Source organism: Anarhichas minor, unplaced genomic scaffold (assembly GCF_050575085.1).
Source record: "Anarhichas minor isolate MPS153535 unplaced genomic scaffold, ASM5057508v1 ptg000006l, whole genome shotgun sequence".
Lineage (NCBI taxonomy): Eukaryota > Metazoa > Chordata > Actinopteri > Perciformes > Anarhichadidae > Anarhichas > Anarhichas minor.
Genome location: NW_027466452.1, coordinates 937,943 through 962,511, shown reverse-complemented (window position 1 = coordinate 962,511; position 24,569 = coordinate 937,943). Strand labels below are relative to the sequence as shown.

General features: G+C 41.8%; 1 protein-coding gene across 6 annotated transcripts; it reads left to right on the top strand.

Moving 5' to 3' along the window:
- Positions 1–589: 589 nt before the first annotated feature.
- exoc3 (exocyst complex component 3) lies at positions 590–21,649 on the top strand. Of its 6 annotated transcripts, XM_076078921.1 has the most exons (17): positions 593–770; positions 1,710–1,907; positions 4,775–4,994; positions 5,171–5,343; positions 6,284–6,496; positions 7,237–7,415; positions 8,306–8,422; positions 9,956–10,073; positions 14,927–15,052; positions 15,748–15,848; positions 16,135–16,245; positions 17,656–17,797; positions 17,959–18,123; positions 18,402–18,524; positions 18,658–18,819; positions 19,540–19,661; positions 21,266–21,649. In XM_076078921.1, exons 2-17 carry the CDS (start codon positions 1,764–1,766, stop codon positions 21,459–21,461), a joined length of 2,412 nt encoding a protein of 803 aa, XP_075935036.1. In that variant the 5' UTR covers positions 593–770; positions 1,710–1,763; the 3' UTR covers positions 21,462–21,649. The 6 variants fall into 6 exon arrangements, 2 of the variants coding, with proteins under 2 accessions (XP_075935036.1, XP_075935044.1); XR_012947722.1 differs by lacking the exon at positions 21,266–21,649 and having other exon boundaries at positions 590–770; positions 18,618–18,819; XM_076078929.1 differs by lacking the exon at positions 17,959–18,123.
- Positions 21,650–24,569: the final 2,920 nt, after the last annotated feature.

The following is a 24,569-nucleotide window of genomic DNA, read 5'->3' as shown; positions in this document are numbered from 1 at the left end:
CTTATATCCATCTGGTCAATGAATTGGATGATATACCGGTACAATAGCGTTATGAGGGACACTATGACATTTAGTTTTCACTAGCATTATCTGATTATAAACAACAACATTCTAGCCTATAGGGACTGATATTATTGTTTTGAAATACTAGAGAGATACATTAATGCAAAGAATAGAGAGATGTCGATAGTTATTTCTTGTATTTCGAATTCGCTCGTTCACACTCTTGCTCACTGGAGACAGTTTCTAACAAAATAGCTAGCTAGCTAGCTTAGTGTTAACATAGCCCACTACAATATTCCCTTTCATTTGCCACATTCTGTAACAACCTGTACTTACAATCACTGCTCACCAAAATATATATATATATATATATATATATATATATATATATATATATATATATATTTTAAAGCCAATAATGCCAAATTATTTTGGGGGGGGCTGAAGAACATTTTAGGGGGGCTTCAGCCTAACGCCTAATAGGCCTAACGACGCCCCTGGTTTTGGGGTAAAGAGTGTAAGTTTATTGTCTGATCCACACTCCGGAGCAGAAGGTGGCGGTAATGCACCAATAAGAGGGATGCCAACCGCCGTAAAACTAGAAGAAGAAGAAGAAGAAGAAGAAGAAGAAGCAGAAGCAGAAGCAGAAGAGCTCCAACGAGGAAGTGGAACCACAACAACAAAACTCCGTCAGAAATATCAATGTTATATTTGTATCCGCAGTAATGCGTGTCATCCTCCCCACGTTTGGTCCCTAAGTGCCTGAGGTAATACTGTTTGTAGTGTCTGTATAGCGAGCTTGTTGTACAGGCTTTGGGATAATGTTAGCCTTTTCCCCGTACGTTGTTAGCTTCGCTTATGCTACTGACGCTAACTTACATTTATTCAGCTGAAAAATGTAAGTTTATTAGTAGGGTTAGCTACTGTTATTATTTGACATTCTTTGTCCGAGTCCATAGTTTGTCCGGCTGCTGTGACCAGCTGTCTAAAAATGGCGCTAACATTAGCTAGATAACAGCTAGCTCGCTAGCTGACATGACATTACCACTCAACGTACTAGCTTACGGTAATCAATACTGACCTGTATTAATACTAGGGGTGTCATTCAGCAATGTTGGGCAGTTAAATAGCTCCAAGAAATGTTAAGAAAGACAGTTCTTTTATGATCTCCGTTAATATCTTGTACAGTGTCCCATATTTACTTTGGAGAAAAGGACTGTAATGTGGATAGACTTTTATGACCGGGATAAGTCATCCTCTTCGTCTTAAGTATGAATCAAATACTGAAGTTGATATAGCATGCGTTACAGTTTTCAAACGGTCAAACACAAAGGTATGTTCCACCTGAGATATCTTGCTGCTCATTTATTTATTCTTAGAATTGCAAACAGGGAAACTGCTGTTTGCTGTGTATTTTTGTAACGCCATGGTTCCCTCTCGGTTAGTTGAGTTATAAACCAGCAAAATGCTGAATCTAATAATTAAATATTGATGAGATTTTTGTTTTGATTTTGTGGAACAGCCACAAATAGATTGCTTTGTCGCTGTGTCTCAGTAGAGAACAAGCTGTTGTGACCTTTTTTATAATGAAATGTGATAGGAAAACACTGGAATTATTACTGTATATTTTGTATTTGCTGTAAGAAACATTTTGCCGGATCAGCTTTTTTCTTACCTATTGACAGTCTGTATTCTTCCTCTTTTAGTGTTTGCATGAAGCCTTTGAATAAAACTGGAGCTTTATACAAGTGAGCAACACCATGGAGGAGACGAGTCGGGAGGCGGTTGCCACGGCGGTGCAGCGCGTGGCAGGGATGCTGCAGAGATCCGACCAGCTGGACAAAGTGGAGCAGTACAGAAGAAGAGAGGCACGCAAGAAGGCCTCTGTGGAAGCCAGGCTGAAGGTGATGTGTTAACAGACAGTGCAGTGTACCCTCCTTCTTTTCACATTCAGCAACTGTTTTATCAGTAAAATGTCAGAAAATAGTGAAAAAAGTAAAGTTGGCTTTAAATGTCAACAGTGCAAAATGCAGGGATAATCAGTAAAAAGTGATTTTAAGAAATAAAAAAAGCAGCAATTCCTCAACAATCCTCAGAAGCTGGAACCAGGGAACAAATGGTTGATATTTTTTCTTTATAAATGATCAGTAATTTAAAAAGAAATCTGATCAAAATGGTTGTTGATTTATTTTCAATTGATTAAATAATTGATTGATGAAAACAATTTATTGAGCAATTAAAAATGTAATTAACACCTGCTGATGAAATTAAGTTTGTAAAGTTAGAATCATCTGTAGTGTCAAAGGGTTCAAAGTTCAAATGTCACAATAACACGATAATAGTTTATTTTAGCTCCATGTTAGTCCCCCTCCCAACCCCCTATATTATTAATTAACGCAAAGCAAAGTAATACTAACTTCTGCAATTTACATTAGTCATTTATCCAAAGCGACTTACAATAAGTGTATTCAACATCGGTTTTCAAGAGAACTACTAAGAGTCACCAGAAGTCATAAGTGCATCTCCTTTTATAAACAAGCATCTAAGAGCATAAACCAGAGCAAAAGTACAGTGCAGAAACAAACGAATGCAATAAGTGCCACAAACTAATACGAATAAAATAAGTGCAACAAACGAGTATGAATACAATAAATGCTAAGTGGAAGGCTCAGGGTAGGCCTTCTTGAAGAGGTGAGTTTTCAGCCTGCGCCGAAAGATGGGCAGTGACTCGGCTGTCCTGACATCAGGGGGGAGATCATTCCACCACTGTGGGGCCAGGACAGAAAACAGCCGCGACAGTAAATGATAGTAATTAAACGCTGCAAGCAGCATTAATCGGGCCCTCGCATATTCACGCACGTCGAGGGTACTGGCAGGACTCTGGGTGACGCGGCCATGCATTTCTGTGACCATCATACACTGCGTGTACAAGTTAAACGGTATTTCCTGTGTCGACCAATGGCATAGCCAGGTCATTTTGCCAGGTCTTAAGCCTCGAATGTTTTGAGTGTACCTCCGAATACAATCATAACTGTAATTCTGTAAAAATTGACAAAAACTGAATGTGTGTGAATGCGATTCAGTGTTAGTAACATAACAGACTGTCAAAGTAAATGCAGGTCTCAAAACCGACTGTTTGTGCAGGTAGCTCTGACAATCACTGCTGAGTGACTCAAAGCTGGAAGAGTCAAGGAGAAATAGGAGAATATATATATATTTCTGTAAAGAAATAAGTTTAAGCCAAAAGGTGAGCCAATGTAGAATAATCTATCATATAAATTAGGCTGGGTGCAGTTTGATTTTATTAAACAAACTTCACGTTGCATGAAATTACTTTACATTACGGCCTGGCTCCAAAAAGAACAAAAACAATAAAATTTACTATTAATGAAAACTCCACGTACAAGCACGATTTGGAAACCTTTTTTATCCAATTTCTGCTCTCCAAACATCTTAGTTTGCACTTATTTAGATCAGAGAAGTCTTTCTCATGGTGTGCCCACGAACCCTCTTTATAAGTTCAGTGTTTGGGCCGCTGTAAATATAGAATCCTGCTTATGGCCATGCTTATCAGTAGGTGGCGCTATAACTATGAGTTAATATTGGCATGCAGAAGTCCTAAAGTCATGACAGTCAACAAGCATGTCAAGTTTGGGACAGTTTTGACAAAGTACAGTCGAGTTACAACAGCTTGATGGATGATGGCGAACCATGTAAAATGGCCGCCACACGTTCATGTCGTTCAATGAAACCTCAAGCTTTTGGTAACTTTTAATCACTAAGGTCTTTAGATTGTACTGACCAAATTTGAAGTTGATTCGATTATTTCCCTAGGAGGAGTTCGTTAAAGTACAGCACCTGGAAATGGCAAAAACAACACAAGAAATTCATACAAAATTAAAGATGTCTGAATTCCGGTTGGGTTTAGAGCATGGCCCCAAGAGACATTTTTTTAAATCCACATGTGATACATTTACCTACCAAATTTTGTAAATCTATGTGAAACGTACTGCGAGGGCTGCTTCCTCAAAATTTTGTAGGGGGCGCTATCGAGCTGACTTGCCACTCTGAAGGATTAAACCCATAATGGAACTAAATTTTAGGCTTTAAATCTGTGTCGTCAGAGCAACCCTTTCACTGAACTGAAGAGTCAGTATTTTTACTTAAGTACTTCACTTGAAGTGGATATGACAAGGATTGATTTCATCACTGTTGTGCAGTCTGTTACGTTAGTTAAAGCCTTTTTTTCACTGATACATAGATGTTAAATTAAACAGAAAATCTAAAACGGCCGAAAGACAGATGCCCATGGTGTAACTTACAGTTATAACAGCAGAGGTGCAAAAATTACTTTTAAAATGGGGGCGATGAAGAAACATCAGTTTGAAGTGACTGGTACTAACAGAAACACGTTCCGTGTGTTGATAATCTAAATGTATCAGGCTTGGGTGGAGACCCAAAGTAAACGGGATGCGTTTGCCTTTGAAAGTGTTCGTGCATAGCAGTTGTACTGCAGTGATCCAATTTGCAAAGTTTACAGAGCACCACATTGTTGGGTCTCTATCTAAAATACTTCCACACTTTAGACTGATCATGGGTGAAGTTTTTTTACCTGCAGCATGTTCTTCGGGGGAACGCATGCTTTGACCGGGTGCAGCCACTTCTCGTCACGTTATGCAAATCAACGTATTTTTGAAGTCGATTACATCGACGAATCGCCCCCAGCCTTTATATCAATGGCATCTCTCTCTCTACCCCCGATGTCCTTCAGGCAGCCATCCAGTCCCAGCTGGATGGCGTTCGCACCGGACTGACCCAGCTGCACAGTGCTCTGCTGGACGTCAAAGACATCCAGGGCTCACTGGCTGATGTGAGCAAAGACTGGAGGCAGAGCATCAACACCATAGAGAACCTGAAAGACGTCAAGGATGCCGTTGTTCAACACAGTCAGCTGGCCTCAGCTGTGGAAAACCTCAAAAACATTTTCTCCGGTAAGCTCAGCTCAAACCGACCTAAAATATCAACGACCGTTTGTCCCACCTTGGACAATATACTTAAACAGTCTTTAGACGGGTCTGGGACTACAACCTATATTTGAAGGTTGACTCTCCAGTTTTCTCTCACTCTTAGTGGTATGTGTGTCTTTGTGGCTGTGCTGTGTGTACAGTGCCACAGATTGTGTCGGGGACGAAGCTGCTGATAGAGCAGGCCGAGCTGCTGCAGGCCCACAGGAAGCTGATGGAGCTGGAGTGTTCTCGAGACGACCTCATGTACGAGCAGTACCGTATGGACAGCAAGAACACAAGCGACATGAACCTCATCTCCATTTACTTCGAAGACGTAAGTTTGGGTGATGGCGTTTTACAGTATAGACATGTAAACTAGTGATGTTGCCGCCATGATGACAATATACTGTCATCATGCCGTTTTCACTGTCTATTTATGTCGTGATCCGCACAGCTGACATGCAGCCGCGCCGCTCTGGCCCGGGCATTACACAATGCTGCTTTGCATTCGCTATTTATCAATTGATTACATTTTTTGCACATATCCGATCACTGCTATCAATCAATCAGAGCACCCTTAAGGATGGCCTGATCAGAATGCGACAATAAACAGAAAATGAAATAAAAGGTAAAACATTTAAATTTCAGCACCTCTAAATGGATAGCACTTTGAAATGTGGGAATTATCCTGTAAACAATTTGATTTGGCAAATATGTACACAAATATAGACTTTTTAAGAAGGAGTTTGTGAAATTCTAATCCTGACTTGAGTGCAGACACAATCACATTCAACTTGTCTAATACAAGGCTTATGGTTTACTATTAATGTGTTTAGATTCAGAGCAAACAACACAAAGTGTTCTTCTATTTGTCTGATAGGGTCACACTATCAGCAGCTCATTTGTGTTTTCTCACCAATTCTCCTTTTTACGAAGTGACTGTGGACTTGTGTTTTTTACAGGAGGACCTTGTATTGTGAACGGCAACAAACATCATTCTGCAGAAATCATAAAATGGAAATAAAATCTGTTTAAACCTGCATGAATCTGCCCATCTGATAATATCCAGTTATCTGGAGACAATGAACCTTATTGTATAGTTGTAAGCACATATGTTCTATGCTTTTGAGCTGATTTAGTCTGGAGCTAAGGATAGTTTGTCTCTCTGGAGAAGACATTTGTATTCTACCGAAGACATTTTTAATTCTTATGAAGCGACATAGATCAAAGCCTCAAGGCAGTCGGTTTTCAGTCTCTTTCCGTTTCTCTTCCAGGTTCAGGAGTTGTCCGATGAGCTGGCCAAGCAGTTATGGATGGTACTGCAGAGGTCCATGGGCACGGTTCGTCGTGACCCCACTATGCTGGTGTCAGTGGTTCGCATCATTGAGCGCGAGGAGAAGATCGATCGACGTATGGTGGACCGCAAGAAACAGACTGGGTTCATCCCACCTGGGAGACCCAAACGGTGGAAGGACAAGATGTTCGAGGTGACGACGGATCAAGACTATTACTCTTTAAATACTCACTACGTTAGGAAGAATGTTGTTTTGACCGTTAGAATGAAGTAGAATATCTCTGTGTACTCTTTTAGGTGGCCCTGAGGTTGACTTGACTACTATCTAGTTCCAATTATGAAGACAATTGTTTTTCTCTTCTTTGACCCTTTGTCTTCATACGACACATCATTTGATTCTTCTTCCAATTTTTTCCTGCTGTCTTACTCTGACTTGTCTTTCTTCCCAAATGGCTACTATCCGATTGTCCTTGCTTGTGTTTTTGTTCTCTCTATTCCTCGAAAACACCACAACATTTTTCACAACAGTCAGAACTAGTCTCAAGTGATCTAGACCCAAATATGGAGACCATATGGAGGTTGCTTGTGGATCATATTGTCCCCAGTATGTTTCCTTGTAGATTGCATTTCAGTGTCAACCCTTGTGCTTTACTCCAGACCACTCGGAGGTCTGGATTTACCCAGCTAGGATGTCCTGTTTCCGACCTCCAAGACGACAGCTGTCAACAAAAATGTTTCTTTTGCAAGCGTACATACAATTGTACTCTCATCAGTGAAGCCTCGACGATTTCATTTATTGTTTTGCATTTTTTAAGTTTTCCATTTTAACTTTTGTGCAGAGAAGATTATTTTGAGTTGCCTTTACCCCAGTAAGAGGTGGGTTTTTTTCTTCATCTGGCTTCTTCTGAAGTCTTTGATCTGTTTTTGTGGCAGGTGTTGGAGGGTACAGTCAGCACCCGCATCGAGGGCACCCAGTCTGTGACGAGAGAGGCTGACAAAATGTGGTTGGTTCGCCTTTTAGAAATAACCAGGAAATATGTTCTGGATGACCTCATCATTGTCAAGAACCTCATGGTGCAGTGCTTCCCCCAGCACTACAACACTTTCAACAGGTAACACACACAAAATGATCTCAGCACTAAACAAAAGTTTCTGTCGCTGAGGTACTTTAAAAATGTAAGCCACATTTTCATGCATCCCTAATAAAGTATCAAATTGTGTCACCAGAACAATGTCATGAATTGAACAATGAATTTTTGTTTTTGAAGTGTTCAATTGTACATTAATTCCACCATCATTTAACACATTCGGGTGCATTCAGGATAGCCGACCCCCGTTAACCGCTCGTTAACCGACAAGATTAGTGCCTTGCATGCAGGCTGCTGTGCTTGAAGTGCCAAACAAGCTGCCCAGCTGGAACTATGAGCTGATGCACAAACAGGTCAAATCCATCACTTATCACCAGCAGCAGTGTGTGCTGAAAACTGAGTCCCCAGGTCACCCATCTGGGAGAGTTAGCAGCCACGATGTTGAGCTCAATTCAATTTTATAGCCCAAATCAAACATTTGCCTCAGAGAGCTTTACAGTGTGTACAGCATACGACATCCTCTGCCCCAGGCAGGATGTTAATGTTCCCTCGCATCGGAACATAAAAAAACCCGTGTGTGTGGCGATGAGTATGAATTCAGCAGTAACGTCACAGCTGTAAATGTAGCGGTGCACTTTACTTGTCGGTGAATAAATACTACAACTCCTCAAGACCAGAGCCAGGTTCCTGTGTCTTGCTTGCCACCTGCTGATTAAAGTGAGGGGGGGTAACAACTGCTGCTCAGGCTCACTTAAGGTGGGCTGACCTTTTTAAGCTGGACATTCTCCTGTAAGTGACAAGCCGCTCCTCTGAGTTTATTTTTAATATTTATTTTTAACTGATAGCATTAATCAGTAACAAATGTAATTGTGGGTTAATTATTAACATCCCTTTTATGTATTTGTGTGTTTCAGGTTTTTCAGTCTCTACCACAATGCTGTGTCCACTCGTGTCAAAGAACTGGCCTCTGAGGACTTGGAGGCTAATGAGATCGTATCACTGCTAACCTGGGTCCTCAACACTTATAAGAGGTAACACACACAGACACACACACTTTTACCAGCCCTGTCTGTGTTTACAGTGTTATTGTGGGACATTCATTGTTTCAAAGACAGAACTTTCTTTGTCAATAGCACTCGTGAAACTAGCTGTCAGTGATCATTGTGGCTTGCCCCGTCCATGGGGGGCATTGTATTCCTACCGTGTTTTAAATGTACCTCCTTCTCAATCATTTAGGACGAGGAGTGGCGTGCAATCACTTGGTTTGAGACATCTCCATGGTAACCTCTATGTGGTGTTGATTAATGAGTCAACAGCCTCAACCCCAGTTCGTAGAGATGGGTCCTAAATCCCCTAAAGCAAAAAGCAAGAGTGCCTTAAAGGCCATTATTATTAGATATTCTTTTTGTTTTTTATGTCGTACTGTAGTTTAACAGTGGTGTTTCTCATGTGTTCAAATCCAAAGACTCTAAATTTAGTGGAAGTGCCTATGTTTTAGCGTCAAAATGCTACTTTCCCAAGCCCTTCTAAAAAGGTTTCCCACGTGACCTGACGTAGGTTCATTCATAGTCAGTATGTATTACAGTAACTGAGATGGCACAGACAGGAGTCACGGCATGAAAGCTGAGTATCCGAAAGTCACACACAGGGTCACGAGTGTCTGCATGGCCAAAGTGACATCACACCATCTGACGCGGCCACATCGGTGAAGTAAAGGAGAACTTTGAGAATGCGGGTTTGCCGCGAGGAGAAACTTTTGCACGTCAATATGTTGTACCTCATATACAACCTCACTTCAAAGAAATCACAACCAACTCTCTCAGGTATTTCCAAACTTAGAACAGATTATGTTGATTCAACTAGGGCTCGTGTTCACATTACTCGTAATCTTATTGATAAGTTACTGTGGTAACCTACGCCCGTGCTTTTCACAAATGGCTGAGTGGGCTTTTCCATTTGAAAAAACAAAAAAACCGTAAGTGGAATCCTTTAAGTTATTTATTCATGCATTTCGCTGTTGTTTTGGGGGGACACTATTTCAGCGTTCAAACTGCGTTAGTTAAGTCAAGCTTCAGCTGTATTTGTCGCACATAGTACCACCATTGAACAGAACTTCCTCAGTCGATTGAGTGTTGTGAAGGTCGTTCAGTCTTGATGGGATTACTGATTCCTGTTATTTATTTAACCTTTATTGTTGCATTCAGCAGCGATGTCATTCTTAACTTGAAAAGTAATCTCAGAGCAGCTCATCCAATTTAATGGTTGTAAAAATAGGTATTTCTACACCTGCCGACTGACATTGTATTTGCCGACATCACCGCCAGTCCATCTGGCTTTACCACAGTAATTCAGATCCATTATGATGCTGTTGTCAGTTTGATTTACCTGGTTCATCTAAACCCACAGTCTGCTGTTTATGTTCTCGCAGAACTCGTTCCGATGCTTTTAAGCAATTTACTTGTCCATCCAAACACAAGTGTGTTAGAACAGACTCTCAGAATTCATGAGGCAACTGCAGATGGAGCTGATCTTTCAGTGAATCTGTGTGCATGTGTGGGTTTCAGTGCGGAGATGATGGGCCATCCAGAGCTCTTTTCAGAGTGCGACATAAACCAGCTGGAGCCTCTTCTGCCTCAAGATGTGGTGGACGACCTGCTCAGCAAATATGTCAAGACTTTCACAGTACGCACCACACACCATGGCATGAAAATGGATGTTAAAGTTTTTTCTGTCACCTACCTATTGTGCTGATCATCACCTATACACCAGTATCTGGCCCAACAATAGAACAAACTCTGTCGCGGCGATGAGCCTGTGTCCCTCCTACACCAGCAGCTCTGACGGTTTTGGATCTTGGCCTTGAACATGTGTCCACACCCACCGGTAAAATCTGCTGGTGCAGGCGATGGTGGTGGCAGCGTTACACACAGTCAACGCTATTGGCTACTTCAAACGCCAATCAATATCCGTGACAAGTCCCTCCCCTCTGTTTCTACAGGAAACAAGTAAATATGCATCATCAAATAGCACTCTGCTAGCAGGTTCTTGAGACCTTTAACAGGAATACTAAAGCTTTGTTTATACACGCGGTCGGCGCTTTGGTGCGAGCCTCCGCAGACGTGCTGCATTATTCTCCGAAACGCCAGAGGGCGGACAAACAAAAACAACTGAAGAATCAGAGACAATGAGTGTAACCCAGAGACTGTAGGTGTAACCGGCATAAAGCCATAAAACAACCTCAACAATGCCATGGAGGGATTGTAATTATCTGTAAACGCATATCTCATATTCATGGCCTACTTTATTGCCTTTTTACAAGCCCTGTAAAGAAACAAGTCAAGTATTACATCCATTATAAGAAAACGAAGGTTGAATATCCTGTAAACAATTTGATTTGGCAGCAAAATATTATAATATAATATTTTTAAGACCACCTGTTTCTAAAGCATCGCAACAAATAGGCCGTCTTTGTATAATCCCTAGACATGTAAATAGTGCTCTTATCAGTGAGCATACCACGTGCTTAATGGATGTCCCATTCAAGTTATTTAGACTGTGGTCTTAAGTCACATTATGCATGCCTTTGTTTCGTTTGGACTTGCTGTTGGAGTCCACACACAATGCAATTGGACCTGCTGTGTGGACATCCAATCACAGTAACTTCATTACTAGTTAAGTTAAGTGACAAATAGACATTCACTTTACAGAAAAGCCAAGGCATCATAACTGATAAAAGTGAGCCAGGTTACAGAGGCACAGAAGCAATTTTATTTATTTATTTAATTTATTTAAAAGGGACCATGTACAGTTTAAACATAAATGTCTCCATTGGATGCACTGTACCAGATTGTAGCTTAAGCTAATTTGCATCTGCAGTCCCTTGGCAGGTCAACAAGGACAAGACAACACAGTAAAAAGAAAAGACATAATACAGAGATATACCATAAAAACATACAAGACACCCAATACAACGCTACACACAAATAGCACATCAAAAATTAATGTGTATCAATAAAATCAAGTCAGAAAAGACCACAAGAATAGAGGTCAGTGTGTGCAGTGTTGTGCAGTTTTTAAAAGACTTTTTAAGTTGGCTTTAAAAGTGCTAATAGAGCTGCAGCTCCTCACAACTTCAGGCAGGCTGTTCCACTGGTGTGTTGCTTTTACAGAGAAGGCTGATTGACCAAAAGTAGTGCGGCGAAATGGTATTGTACAGTCTCGTGTAGAGGATATTCTCGCTGATCTAATAGAAGTAGCTGAGCGAGTATATACAAAGTCACGCAGTGGAGGAGGGGCCAAACTATTTAAAAGTCTATAGACCAGGCACAAATTTGAGAACAATCTAAAATTGTTAAAGCTCAGTAGATTATGCTTCTCCAACACCCTACAATGGTGACAGTGCAACGGCCTTTTGTCCAGAATTTTTATTGTTTGCTTATATAAAGACTCGAGAGGTCTTATGGCTGTTTCACCAGCCTGCCCCCAACACGTAATGCAGTAGGTTGACTGATGGTTTTAGAAAAAAACATCCCTTTTGTCTTATTTACATTTAGAGTCAGACATGATTGATGGAGCCAGTGTGTGATCCTTTCCAACGCAATTGTTAGCTTGGCAGCTGCTAACTTAGCTGTTTTTGCATGTGTATATACAACAGTGTCATCTGCATACATTTGCAGTTCTACATCATGACACTGTTGAGGGAGATCATTAATATATAGACTAAATAATAAGGGAGCTAACACTGACCCTTGTGGAACACCCATTGTGCATTTCAGGTTGCTTGACAGTGCGTCACAAATTAACACATTGCTTCCTATTTGATAAATAAGAAGACATCCAAGCCAGTGCTCTAGGTGAAAAGTTGAACGCAGAGAGTTTCGATATTAACACATCGTGATTGACTGTATCAAAAGCTTTGCGTAGATCTAAAAATACAGCACCAACTACTACTCCTCCTTTATCGAGCATTGATTTGATTTGCTCTATGAAGTGCAAGGTAGCAGTTTCGGTGGAATGATTTGTTCTAAAGCCAAACTGCATACGATGTAGACCAAAGGTGCTTGTACTAAGAAAAGTTGTGAGTTGTTCAATGACAACTTTCTCTGCAATCTTTGACAGTACTGGCAGTATACTTATCGGTCTATAGTTACTGGCTTCAAGGTGGTCTCCAGATTTAAAAATAGGTGTGACAATGGCACATGTCCAGTCATCAGGGAAAGAGCTGTGTTTAAAAGACAAGTTAATTAAATGAGCAATAGGGGGAGTTAAAATATCACTGTGGGCTTTCACAAACATGCTATCAAATTGAAAAGCATCTCTGCATTTGGAGTTTTTTAAGGAACTGATGATTTTGTTCACTTGTAACTCGTTAGTCTGTAACATCTCAAAAACCCGCCCTGTAGCCTCCGTAGGAACGATGTCCAATTTCCTTTTTGTAAACTTTTTTCCTAGCTCATATACAGACTCAAGAAAAAAATTATTAAAGACAAGCAACCGCAAGATGATCATCAATTAGTTCACCTTGTACTTTGAGTTTAAAATCTCCTAAAAGATTTTGGTCCGTCCTTGTGAGATTATCGATATTTTTCCAGATCAATTTGTTGGTGCCTTTTGCCGCATTCAAAATATTGAGATAAAAGCGAGATTTAGCCAATCTTAGCTCCTGGGTAACTTTGTTCCTTAGACCTTTATAGATCAGCATGTCAGTGTCCCTTCTAGTTGTAAATGCCTTTCTTAGTGCAGCATCTCTAGTCTTCAACAGCTTCCACAGATTTTCATTGAACCAGGGTAAATTATTTTAAATTTTAGATTTTATCAGGACCCCCACATTAAATCTTTCCCTCACAGAGTTGATTCTATGAGTAAAGGTGTTACAGCCATAGCACAATTCGTCAGAAGATAACACATCGTCCCAGGTCAAGCTGTTAATTTCACTGGCAAATTCTTCTTGCTTAGCTTTAGGTATGCACTGTAGGATCTTTGACTTAGTTGCCAGATTTCTAAATCTATTTTTTGTCAGTTTTCTCGCAAATAAGGTTAGGTTATTATCCGATAAGCCGATGGTTAAATTATAACTTTTGGTTGTTCTTTCTGGTTTATTAGTAAATATCAGGTCAATTTGAGTACTGGAGCATTTGGCAATCCTTGTTGGGCCTTTTACTAATTGTTCTAGGTGAAATTTCTCAGTGATCATTTTCAGTTTTTTCCTCTTTGATTTATCCCCCCAGTTCACATTAAAATCGCCCATGAGAATTAATTCTTTGTTGAGATTGCACTCTTTTAAGACTTCTGTGAGTTGATCATAGAAGGTGTCATCTGCAGAAGGGGGCCTATAGATACCTAAAATGTTAAAAGACATTTTCTGGGACAAGATTAATTTTAACCCGACATATTCTAACCTGTTGTCCGCTTTGAAAACTCACATTTTACGTCGTCTTTTACATAGAAAAGCACCCCTCCTCCCCTTCCAACAGTTCTATCCCGTCTAAAACATTGATAGCCGGGCACCGTGAAAACACTCGCTGGAGTAGACGGTTTCAACCACGTTTCAGTCAGACAGAGAAAGTCTAAATTTGAATCAGACATGAGATGAATTGGCTGATTGCTCTTTGCCGCAATACTTCTGATGTTGAAGTGGCCACCAAATAGCCCCCTAGGTTTCAGCTTCGTATCCCATAAGACTTTCGCATGATTGACAGTTTGAAAAGTTTTGAATAACCTCTGCCTCCTTACTGCAGGGTTTCGACACACAGCGGTGTCTCTTGCCGAGTTTGTGAGAGATCCCATGGACATATCTAGGTCTCCACAGTCCAGCAGCGAAAAGTTATCCATTATGACATCATGCCCGGTGTTAAGAAAGTTCAGTCTGTTAAGGGAGAAGCCTGACTCCGAAAGACCAGGCTCACTTACAGACATCGGGGTAGTCCCGGCCACACTCGGGCATAGATCAGCACCGAAGTTCTGCGGCGTTCCTGGAGTCACTGGTCCAGGATTTAGCTGTACATCACTGGAGAGCAGGAGCAGCATGAATAGGAGACCTGTTATCCTCCGGGACGGGGTGGCCGATGACCGGTCCGCTGTACCGGTGATTCGCTCCTGTACCTGGGCACGTCCGTGCCGCAGGACAGACGAATATATTGAAAAATCGCGCAGTAAATTTTGGTATAAACTCACTGTAAGAGCGTCAACTGGCCCTGAGCCAGCATTATTCCCAAGCTCAGCTGCCAGGAGTGCGCGGTGGTCCAGCTGATTTCTATCAGCCTTAATCATTCTGGCCAGACAGACGCGAACAGGCATTACTGCAATTAAAAGCAGTAGTAGTCCAAAAAGCACACCATGAAACACAACCAAGATATTGTTGCTGTTGAGGAACTGTTTTGCACTTGGCGCAGTCTTTGAAAAACGTGGCCTATGATACGATAAACGGCCTCCTCGATGCAACAGGACACGCGGAGTCGCAGGACCTGCCACTCTGCAACTCCACGATGCCGCCATTGCACGCTCCAGACTCTCTGTTTGACTCATCATATCTTCAGTCTAATATAACAGGCTGGCTGCGGAAGGCCCTGCAAACGGACAAGAAGGACTGGCAGAAAGAAACGGAGCCCGAGGCGGACCAAGACGGATACTACCAGACCACACTGCCCGCCATCGTCTTTCAGGTAACAAACACACGCAGTATAACCACACGCACAGCCACTTCCAACCTCTGAAGGATTCCTGACCCTGAATTTAGGGTTTAGGAGGGTCACTCAACAGCATTCATTGACTTATCATAAGGGTTTTATGGTGTAGAGGTGTAGTTTTACCCATGCACTCACACTGCAACATGTCAGCTTGTGACTACTAATGAGCTGGTTCTCGTGTCCTTCTGCTGACAAGCAACCCCATTACACACATCTGATATACATGTTTCAGGATTCTTATCAGCCAGCTGATGAAGTGTACAGGTTTTGTTTTACCAGATTCAGCTCTCAGGACAGATTTGTCTCATCAAACCAGACAGTGTTTTCCTTATTCCCTTGTCCTGTTTGACCAACTAAAATTTCCCTCAGGAGTTGGAGGAGCTCAAAGCAGAGCTTAAAGGAGAGTTAATATTGGACTTGCATGAACCAGGTGGACACAAACACTGCTCCAAACGAATGCTTATGTTGCTCAGTGTCTGTAGGCAGATGTTTGCTTGCATGTAGCCGTATCAACAGGATATGTTAGTGGCCTAAAAAAAAAACCTCTTATTTTGCACGGCAGACAAGGACATTGGATCCATCGAAGTTTTTGTTTTAATCTCTCAGCATAAGGTCCAAACTGTAAATCAGGTACAGTAATTGTTATGTCTGGTCATTCCACTCTTGATCAGATGTTCGAGCAGAACCTGCAGGTTGCAGCGCAGATTGATGGGGATTTCAAAGAACAGGTTTTGAAGCTCTGCCTGAAACAGATGAACACTTTCCTCATCAGGTAACTTGTTTCCATACTTTCTTTCTGATGTGCTAAAGATCTCTAAAAGCTATCCTTTAGGTTGATGGGATTCATTTCACCACACACACCAAAAGCTCAACGATTAATGATGTCAGATTCTTTCTGAATTTAAGGTCAAATAAAAAATATCTGAAACATTATAAAACCTGGGTCATTTTTCATCTGTCTATCACTACCCTTTATATACTGGTTCTATGTAAACGGCGATCAAGAGAACAAACTACAACAATTTCTAACAGGTGTGTGTGTGTGTCGTTGTGTGTAGGTACAGAGAGGAGGCGGTGACCTACAAGGAGGAGCACCTGAGAGAAAGACAGCTGCCTCAGTGTTATGTACAGTACATGATAGCCATCATCAACAACTGCCAGACATTCAAGTAAGAGTCTATTTTCTACATGATTAACAAGTGTTCGTACGAGCCAGAACTGTGGCTGACCACAGGGACATTTAGCAGCAGGAGGATTGCATTAGACTGTTTGGGACAGTCAGACAGTGTAGCCCGTGGGCTATCTAGCACAAAGAATAGTGCCTGTCAATAACGGCCTTAGAAAAGCCACAGGAAGGATGTCGTGCTTGCTTCTCTTAGACCTGCAAAATACAGAACCAAAACACGGATCTACAGAGCAATGAACCAGCAGTAAATGCCAGGCCAACAGCGAGGAGATCAAAGAGGACGAGTGTAGGCTACCATGTGGTAGTTCTAGCTAGGTGTGGAACTATCATTACTAAACTGTGATCAAGGTCTCTCAAACAGTTACATTTGATCCCTTTTTTTCTGCTGATTCGATCCGTGACTCAAAATGGTGATGCAGTCAGAAGCGTGAGTTTTGTGATCAGTCTCACCCCTACCTATAACAGTGTATAATGCTATGTTTCACGTTAGTTTGTGTACTGTAGAATAGCCATTCAAATTCACTAAACCTCATCTGCCTAGTAATCCCACTTTTCAAAACAAAGCACCATGGCAACCGCTATTGTACAGAGGATCTTACACCTACTAAGAGCTAGGTATAAGATAAAGGCTGTAACCAGGCGGCAACCTCCGGTTCTGAAAAATGGAGCCATGCTTAAGTGTCTTAAAGCTGCATTCTCTCTAGTGTCCACCAGGGGCGACTCCTCTGGTTGTATAGAAGTCTATGAGAAAATTACTCTACTTCTCTCTTGATTTATTACCTCAGTAAACATTGTAAACATGAGTTTATGGTCTCAATCTCTAGTTTCAAGTCTTCTTCAATACAGCATGATGTTCATTTAGTACATTATGGTCCATTTAGAGTCACACAGACCATAAAGCAGGGGATGCTTTAGGGCGGGGCTACCTTATGATTGACAGGTCACTACCAGAGCCTTAAACAGTGTCTCTTTGTCACTTATCAACAGTCCAAATATTATTGCTTTCGCTCACTGGTTGCAAAAAAACAAGATGGCACTGGCCAAAATGCTGAACTCGAGGCATCAAAACCTCCACACTATTGTCACAGTCCAGCTGGTGCACGTCCACTTCTTATATGCAACCCTTAAAATGCTAGTACCGTGTAAACTCCGACCTAAATTAGAAATTTCGTTCAAACTAGGCTACGTTCGAATTTGTCTATTTGGTGCAACCCGGTGCTGGAGGCTAAGCTAGCGGAGCTGGCCAAATGGCTTACGACAAGCATTTGTTGAGCAAAACTGCTGTTTTATTTATATATTTTACACAATTTATACATCTCCTGTCTGTTTTAATTTATGTGGTGTCGAACACTTTGGGGTTCCATATTGTAATGCATCACGTTGTGTTCCTCAGAGAGTCCATCAACAGTCTGAAGAGGAAGTACTCTCAGTCATCAGAGCCCACTGACAGTGATGCTGCCATAGAGAAGACGCTCAATGAGGTGGCCAAGGAGGGATGTCAGTTCCTGTTGGATGAAGTCTTTCTAGACCTCGAGGTAAGGAGGAAATATTGTCTGCGTTTTTTTTGTCTTTATTTCTCATGCAGATTACCATCTTATTGACATCAGTATATTTATTACATGAATATAACGTTCATGGAGGGCTTGCATAGGGTGAGGCTTTGCCGGGTTTTTTTGACATCTTTGTGCCACTGCAGCGTGGGCGGTGCATGCAGATGAACGGTGCCCTTTGCCGAGGTTCCTTGCTGACTGGCCGAGTGGCATGGGGAGAGGAAGGGGGCGTTCATCTGCATGTGCTGATGAACTGTGGTGACTGTGGAAAGCAGACGATTTACTACGAGGCAAAATATCAAGGCAGTAAAGTAAAAAAAACACAACAAAAATGAACTTAACGTGATTTTAAAAGGTTTTTCCATATTTTGTCATGAATAAAAAGACCTGAAACGAACACTGAAAGTGGACTACTTGATTACTATAAGTGAATTAATTAAAGAGCATCAAGCTTCTGTCCAGAACTTTTTCATCCATACGAGTGGTTAATCACTACAGCCTTATACGTCTGCATATAAGTGGCTCAGTGATCAACAATAAAAGGCTCCAGTGCATTTGATTGCTTTGATTTTGACATTGCATTGACCAGCATCACCTGAATGAGCTGCTGACCAGGAAGTGGGTAACAGGCTCTCATGCTGTGGACACCATCTGTGTGACTGTGGAGGACTACTTCAATGACTTCAACAAGATCAAGAAACCCTTCAATCAGGTAGGACGGGAGCAGAACACTGTGCTCTTAACAGGGTGTCTCGAAAAACAAATGAATTCTTATGAACCTTAATGGAGACTCACCATCCCACAGCCCTGTACCGTGATTGATATGTCGGCCGTGGTGTGTGCAGGAGATGACGAGCGAGGCCCTGCGCAGGGTGGTGGTGGAGTACATTAAAGCAGTGATGCAGAAGAGGATCACCTTTAAGAACGCAGATGAGAGGAGGGAGGGAGCTGAGAGGATGATCAAAGAGGCGGATCAGTTCAAGTTCCTCTTCAGGAAGCTGGCCGCTGTAAGTCCACATGTCGCGGTTTCTCTATCCTGCAACACTATTCACTTCCAGCACAAGCATTACAGTTGTAACTAACAAGAGTTGTTCCGATACCAGTACCAGAAATGTGTCCGATACAGCCTGAAATGCCGGACCGGATCACGTCATCATATCATTTATCAGCTCATTTACGCTACGCAGGAACAGCAACACGTGTCACTGACCACCGATGCCATACATCCTGCCCATCCTGCACATGTGCAAACTAGTACCACACACCTGGGGTTAAACACTCTTGTGCATCCTATTTTTCTCCCGATAATGTGACATTGTGAACAACAAATCTGTGTTAAAATCGACTGTAGGAGAAGTAGTTAGCATTAGCTGTTAGCAGGCGGTGGGCAGCACAGTCCTGCTTGGCTAAATAACAGAGAGCAGCTAGCATTATATGGATGTTTTCACAGCGATATCAAATAGATATTAAAGAGGGATTTCTGAGCCGTTTAAGGTCCTAACACTGGCTCTAAGCAGCTCAAAACTACAAATGCCAAGATTTTGAATTAATAACAATGTCCTTTATTGTTTGAATTGTGTGTTTGGGAGATAAAATTGGGGAAAGTAAAAATGGTATCAGATCATCTTCATAACTAACAATTAACTACTGCGTTGAGTTTAACAAATCCGTCAACCAATAGCAATAGCTGTCAAAACACGCAATGACAGCTTGACTGTTGGGTGCAGGGTGAAGACACAGACCGGCTTTGTGGTGCCATCGCGGCCATCGCTGAAGTGTTCAAGCTGACTGACCCCACGCTGCTGTTCCTGGAGGTCACCACTCTGGTGTCCAAGTATCCTGACATCAGGTACACACACACACACACACACACACGGCTGATATTCAACATATCAAACCTAAAGTGCGTTCTAGCGATATACCCGAATCCGAATACATTGTTCGGGAAAGCACAAATAATGCGATGGAAACGGATGATTTCTTCTCACCGAAGTTGCTCATTATTATTTGGGAGAAAGAAATGATTGACATGTCTGTGCGTCAGTAATGTTTTTTTCATATCGATTCATATCATTGTGGCCACAAGATAAAAATGAGTGTTCTGTTTGCAAGATAGGACTTTGATTTCACTAAGTGGTACTTGTGTTTACTACACATTATCAAAAAATGATTGCCATGCTAGTCACTGAGTCAGCGAATAGCAGGCTGAGAGCTGACTTTGTGCCCATTGTTCCGAAAACACCAATAGTGTGAAAGAATGCCCCATTTGTCCGACAGCCCATTGTTTTAAAAATACACTTTCTCCCTGGAACAAACAGAAGCACATGGCTGATCATTATGCAAACCCACAACCTATACAGAGAGAGAGGGGGGGGGTGAGGTTGTGGAAGTATATTTCACAATAAATTATACACCAATACAAAATACATTTGATGCTTTGAAGGCACAAAATTAAATTGCCAATGAATGTTAGGTAAGATACACCATTCGCCCAATTTAGTGTGACTTCCCGTATGAACCACGCCGACCTACGGTCTTCTATCTGAATGCAAGCACAGAGACGGACGTCCCTGTACACCATTAGTGCATATACTTTACATTTGTCTTTGAATCATGTTATAATAATGGTCTTTAAGTCCATTTGTGAAGGATTTGAAAATGTTTGACACCCAGTGGTTAAATACATAAACTGTTAAAGACGGCACTGGGTGCTGCTTCTGGGATTGAGTTTTGGACTCTAATGTGTCAGTTGCCAAGTCAAAGGGCCAGTGTGTGGAATGTAAGGGCATCTATTAGCAGAAATAGACTAAGATATTCATAACGATGTTTTCATTAGTGTATACTCACCTAGGAAACTAGGAATCATGCGTTCGTTTGCTTGGAAGGATCCCTTCATATCTACAAAGGGAGCTGGTTCTCTTCATTGAGTCTGCCATGTTGCACCGCCATTGTTTCTACAGTAGCCCAGAATGCACAAACCAAACACTGGATCTAGAGAGAGCCTTTTGGTACCGCCAGCCGCCGTCTGACTTCTGTAGCTCCTAAAGTAGTGTTATTATGGTAAGGACGGCGTTTCCATGGTTTTGCACTCAGTGGCTCTCTTCAGTGCAGTCTTGGAAAGAGAGGAGCGAGTGGAGGGGTTTTCAATTGGTTGCAATCTGCAACCACACCACTAGATGCCACTAAACCCCACACACTGCTCCTTTAAGTTAACATTGTTGCTTTGGAGTCATTCCTTTGTCCCAGAAAGCATGCCACTAGTCCAACATCCACAGTACCAAGCCCATGAACTGGCACACCTAAATGGAATGCAGCCATTAAGAATACTGTTAATTACACCCAATCTTATAAGTGCCTTAGATGAGTTTCTATATAAATGTTATCCTCGGCCCATCAGGTGGTAGTCACAGAGCAGGTTGGTGGTAACACGTTAACCCTGAGGTCTCTCCACAGGGAGGAGCACATCCAGGCGTTGCTGGCAGTGCGTGGTGACGCCAGCAGGGAGATGCGCCAGATGATCATTGGGACCCTCAGCGAGAACAAAGTATCCTACTCTGGTCTCACACAGCCCATCTTCAAAGACATCACCGTGCCCACCAACACCATGACTACCATGACCTCCATGGCAACTGCAAAGCTGCTCAAATAAGGGCAAAAACCACGACACTATTTCCACCTTCAGACACGATAACATAAGCAAATTTCTATTTCCAGACACTCAGTTATTTTTGACTGTTTAATGCAGCTTGCTGTGTTTTCTGTCCCCACCCTTTATTTGCTGTTTTTATTGTCACCATGATCACGTCTGTCAATAAAATATCAAAATAATAGTTGTAATATTGTGTGGTACGACTATTATTTAGAGGTTGAAGCACCACAGGATGCTTTTCTTCTTCTCCTCCGTTTTTCCACTTATTTTTCTGCTCATCCTGCTGCTTCTCCACCACGACTGTCCTTTGACTTTTGTGCAGATGTCACAGTTAAAGCTGCTATGAGGAGCTTTCATTTTCTGTTGATTCTAGCAGCCCCTGTGGACAAAAGTGGTAGTGTTTTCGAGCACCAGAGTCCCTTTTGAAAACCTCATTTTACTGCAGCAGGGTCTGACAGTCTCCCCCTCTCAGTCCGGGTTCTGGTTCTCCCGTTTCTCCCTTCCCTCCAGCGGGTCCAGCAATACGGTCTTGGTCACCAGCAGGATGGTGTCTGTGTTGGCTCCCAGCGGGGACCGGAGGAGCAGAGAGGAGAAGCTCTACTCCTGGCCGGAGGAGGAGACGCTGCTGAGCTCTCCAGCTCCCGTCGGAGCTCCGGCTGCAGTGAAGCCGGATCTGGGTCTGTCCACGGCGGACTGGTCTCTGCCAGAGGTCCTGCTGGAGTCTTAGCTGAAGGAGCTTCTGGTGAACCTGAAGGATTTCGTTTGCGGACGTCACGTAGAATCCGACCCGGTGGCACTGATGACGAGCATTAAGAATATCTATAGAAAATTGACTGATGGTCTAGACTCCTTACGTAGGTCATATAGGGGCACCAGTATTAAATTAACTGTTTCATAACCAGTTAAAAGAGAACTGAGAAGTTAACTAAAATAACTGTAGATGAGATGAAGGTTCAAGAGTATCACCAGATCCTCCCACAGTCTGTATCACCTGCTCTCCTGTTCAGCTCTGATAGATCATATACACATTACATATAATATACATATATTGTTTTGCATTCATTTTAAAAGCAGACATTCCATGTGCAAAAATTGCACAAAATTCTGTAAACCCTCACACAGCACAGAGGAAAACTTCTGTATCAATGAGACGATGTTCAATCTACACAGGTAGACGTTAATGATGAAATGCTGCAGAGAAAGAATACGTTTTAAGAATTAAATATGTTGTGTCTCTGTGACTAGATAATGTGGTCCACAGTCTGACATACAGTACATTCTTTCCTTGTGTGATGGTACAGTAATGGTAAATCGACATGTGTCACAATTGCTGTCCAAGGTGCTGATCCTGGGACAGCCAGGGATGTGGACGCCGTCAACTGGAACTGTCCGTGGTACTACTGTTGTCAGACTGTTTAATGTCAGGATATCCTGTCAGAAAGGAGAAAATTATTAAAATTTAACCTTTTTATCTAATTTCCGTTTTAAGTAACACTGTACTGTTATTGTCTAGACTTTAGCCAAGGCTTTGCTGTCATGCTTTTCGTGTTAATTAGTGGTTTGGGCTGATAGTTGAAAGCTATTTACTGATGGTATGCTAAGTATATGCAGGTTTTTACTGATGGATGAAAAGATCCAATGACAGATGGCAGGTGATTCCAGTGATCGTCAGGATTTACTATTTGAAATAGTGGCAACGTGTTTTTTTTTTCCTTTTCTTTGTTGTCTCTTTATTGAACACTGTGAATAAACCGACATTCAGGAGGTCATGGATGTGCAAAAATGATGTGTTAATCAGATGAGATGTGAAAAAATGTAATATAAAAAGTTTGGCATCGAACTATAACATCGAAAAAGTCAATAAATGTTTATCAGGGGCTACGGAAAAGCATTCAACGTTTGTATGGTCGCTTTTTTGTCATCAGGGTTAGTGTATTTATGTATATATTTTATTCAACTAGAGAAATATTGAAGTTTGGGAAGGACTTGGAGAATCTTGCTTTATGTGAAATTTACCAATTGCATAAGATGTCTCATGTCACTCCTTAATGTGACATTCAACTTTAGTGTGAAGATGTTTTGGGCATAGTCGTTATAGAATGTCCAGTCTTGTTTTAAACTATGACTCCGAATTAATGGCAATAAATTCAAGTGTACAACAATTTAGCCCTGACGTCACATTCATTTGGGCTCCCCCTCATATGGGTAAGTAGAGTAACTAAACCAATTTGTATCAGCTTAAAACTAATGTATATGCGAATTAGAAGCGTCTTTGTAGGATTCAGGTCCTAATTAGTGCAAAGTATTTGAATTCTACATATTGTATTATAAATGCTTAGCGACTGCCCTCTACCTGTTGAAACCAGGCTATTGCGACTGAATTTTGCCATTGGTTGATCTGGAGGCAGGTGATGTGAATCGCCATATCTCAGCCCCAGTTATTAAGCTAATTGGAAGGGGGACAGCTATCGTGAACGTTAACTTAAACTAGAAAATTCCGCAGGAAATTTTGACAGTGTGGCTGCTACTGCCCGAAGACGTCGCAATATATATATACGCCGATGTTACCGGTAGTATCGTTGAGGTTCGATTGAGATATCGCTTTTCTCTTTTCTGCATTTTAAATTCATACTCTTGGATTGAATCTTGTATTTGTGATGGACAGTCCACAAATGTCTCCCGTCATTTCTGTACTGGAGATATACTGTACATCGTTGTTTGAGATACATACTTTTGAAAATTACATTTGTGTATTTGTGATGGAAAGACTTAACATTAACCTCATTCTGAGCTTCATGTTAAGATACCGTTAGTCTGTGGGGCTTTTATTTTGAAAGGGTGGAACTGGGTGGGGGAGAGGAGACAGAATCATAATGTTTGACACATACACAGAGGTTAGTAAATAGCAGGCTTCATCAAAAGCATTCCAGTTAGAATTCACTCTGTGGGGCTTTTATTTTGAAAGGGTGGGACTAGGTGGGGGAGAGGGCGGGAGAGGAGACAGAATCATAATGTTTGACAAACATATTGAGAGAGAGAAAGAGACAGGAGGTCTAACAATGCCTTTGACTGAATATCTCAAAGTCATGTTTGTGTGTGTGTGTGTGT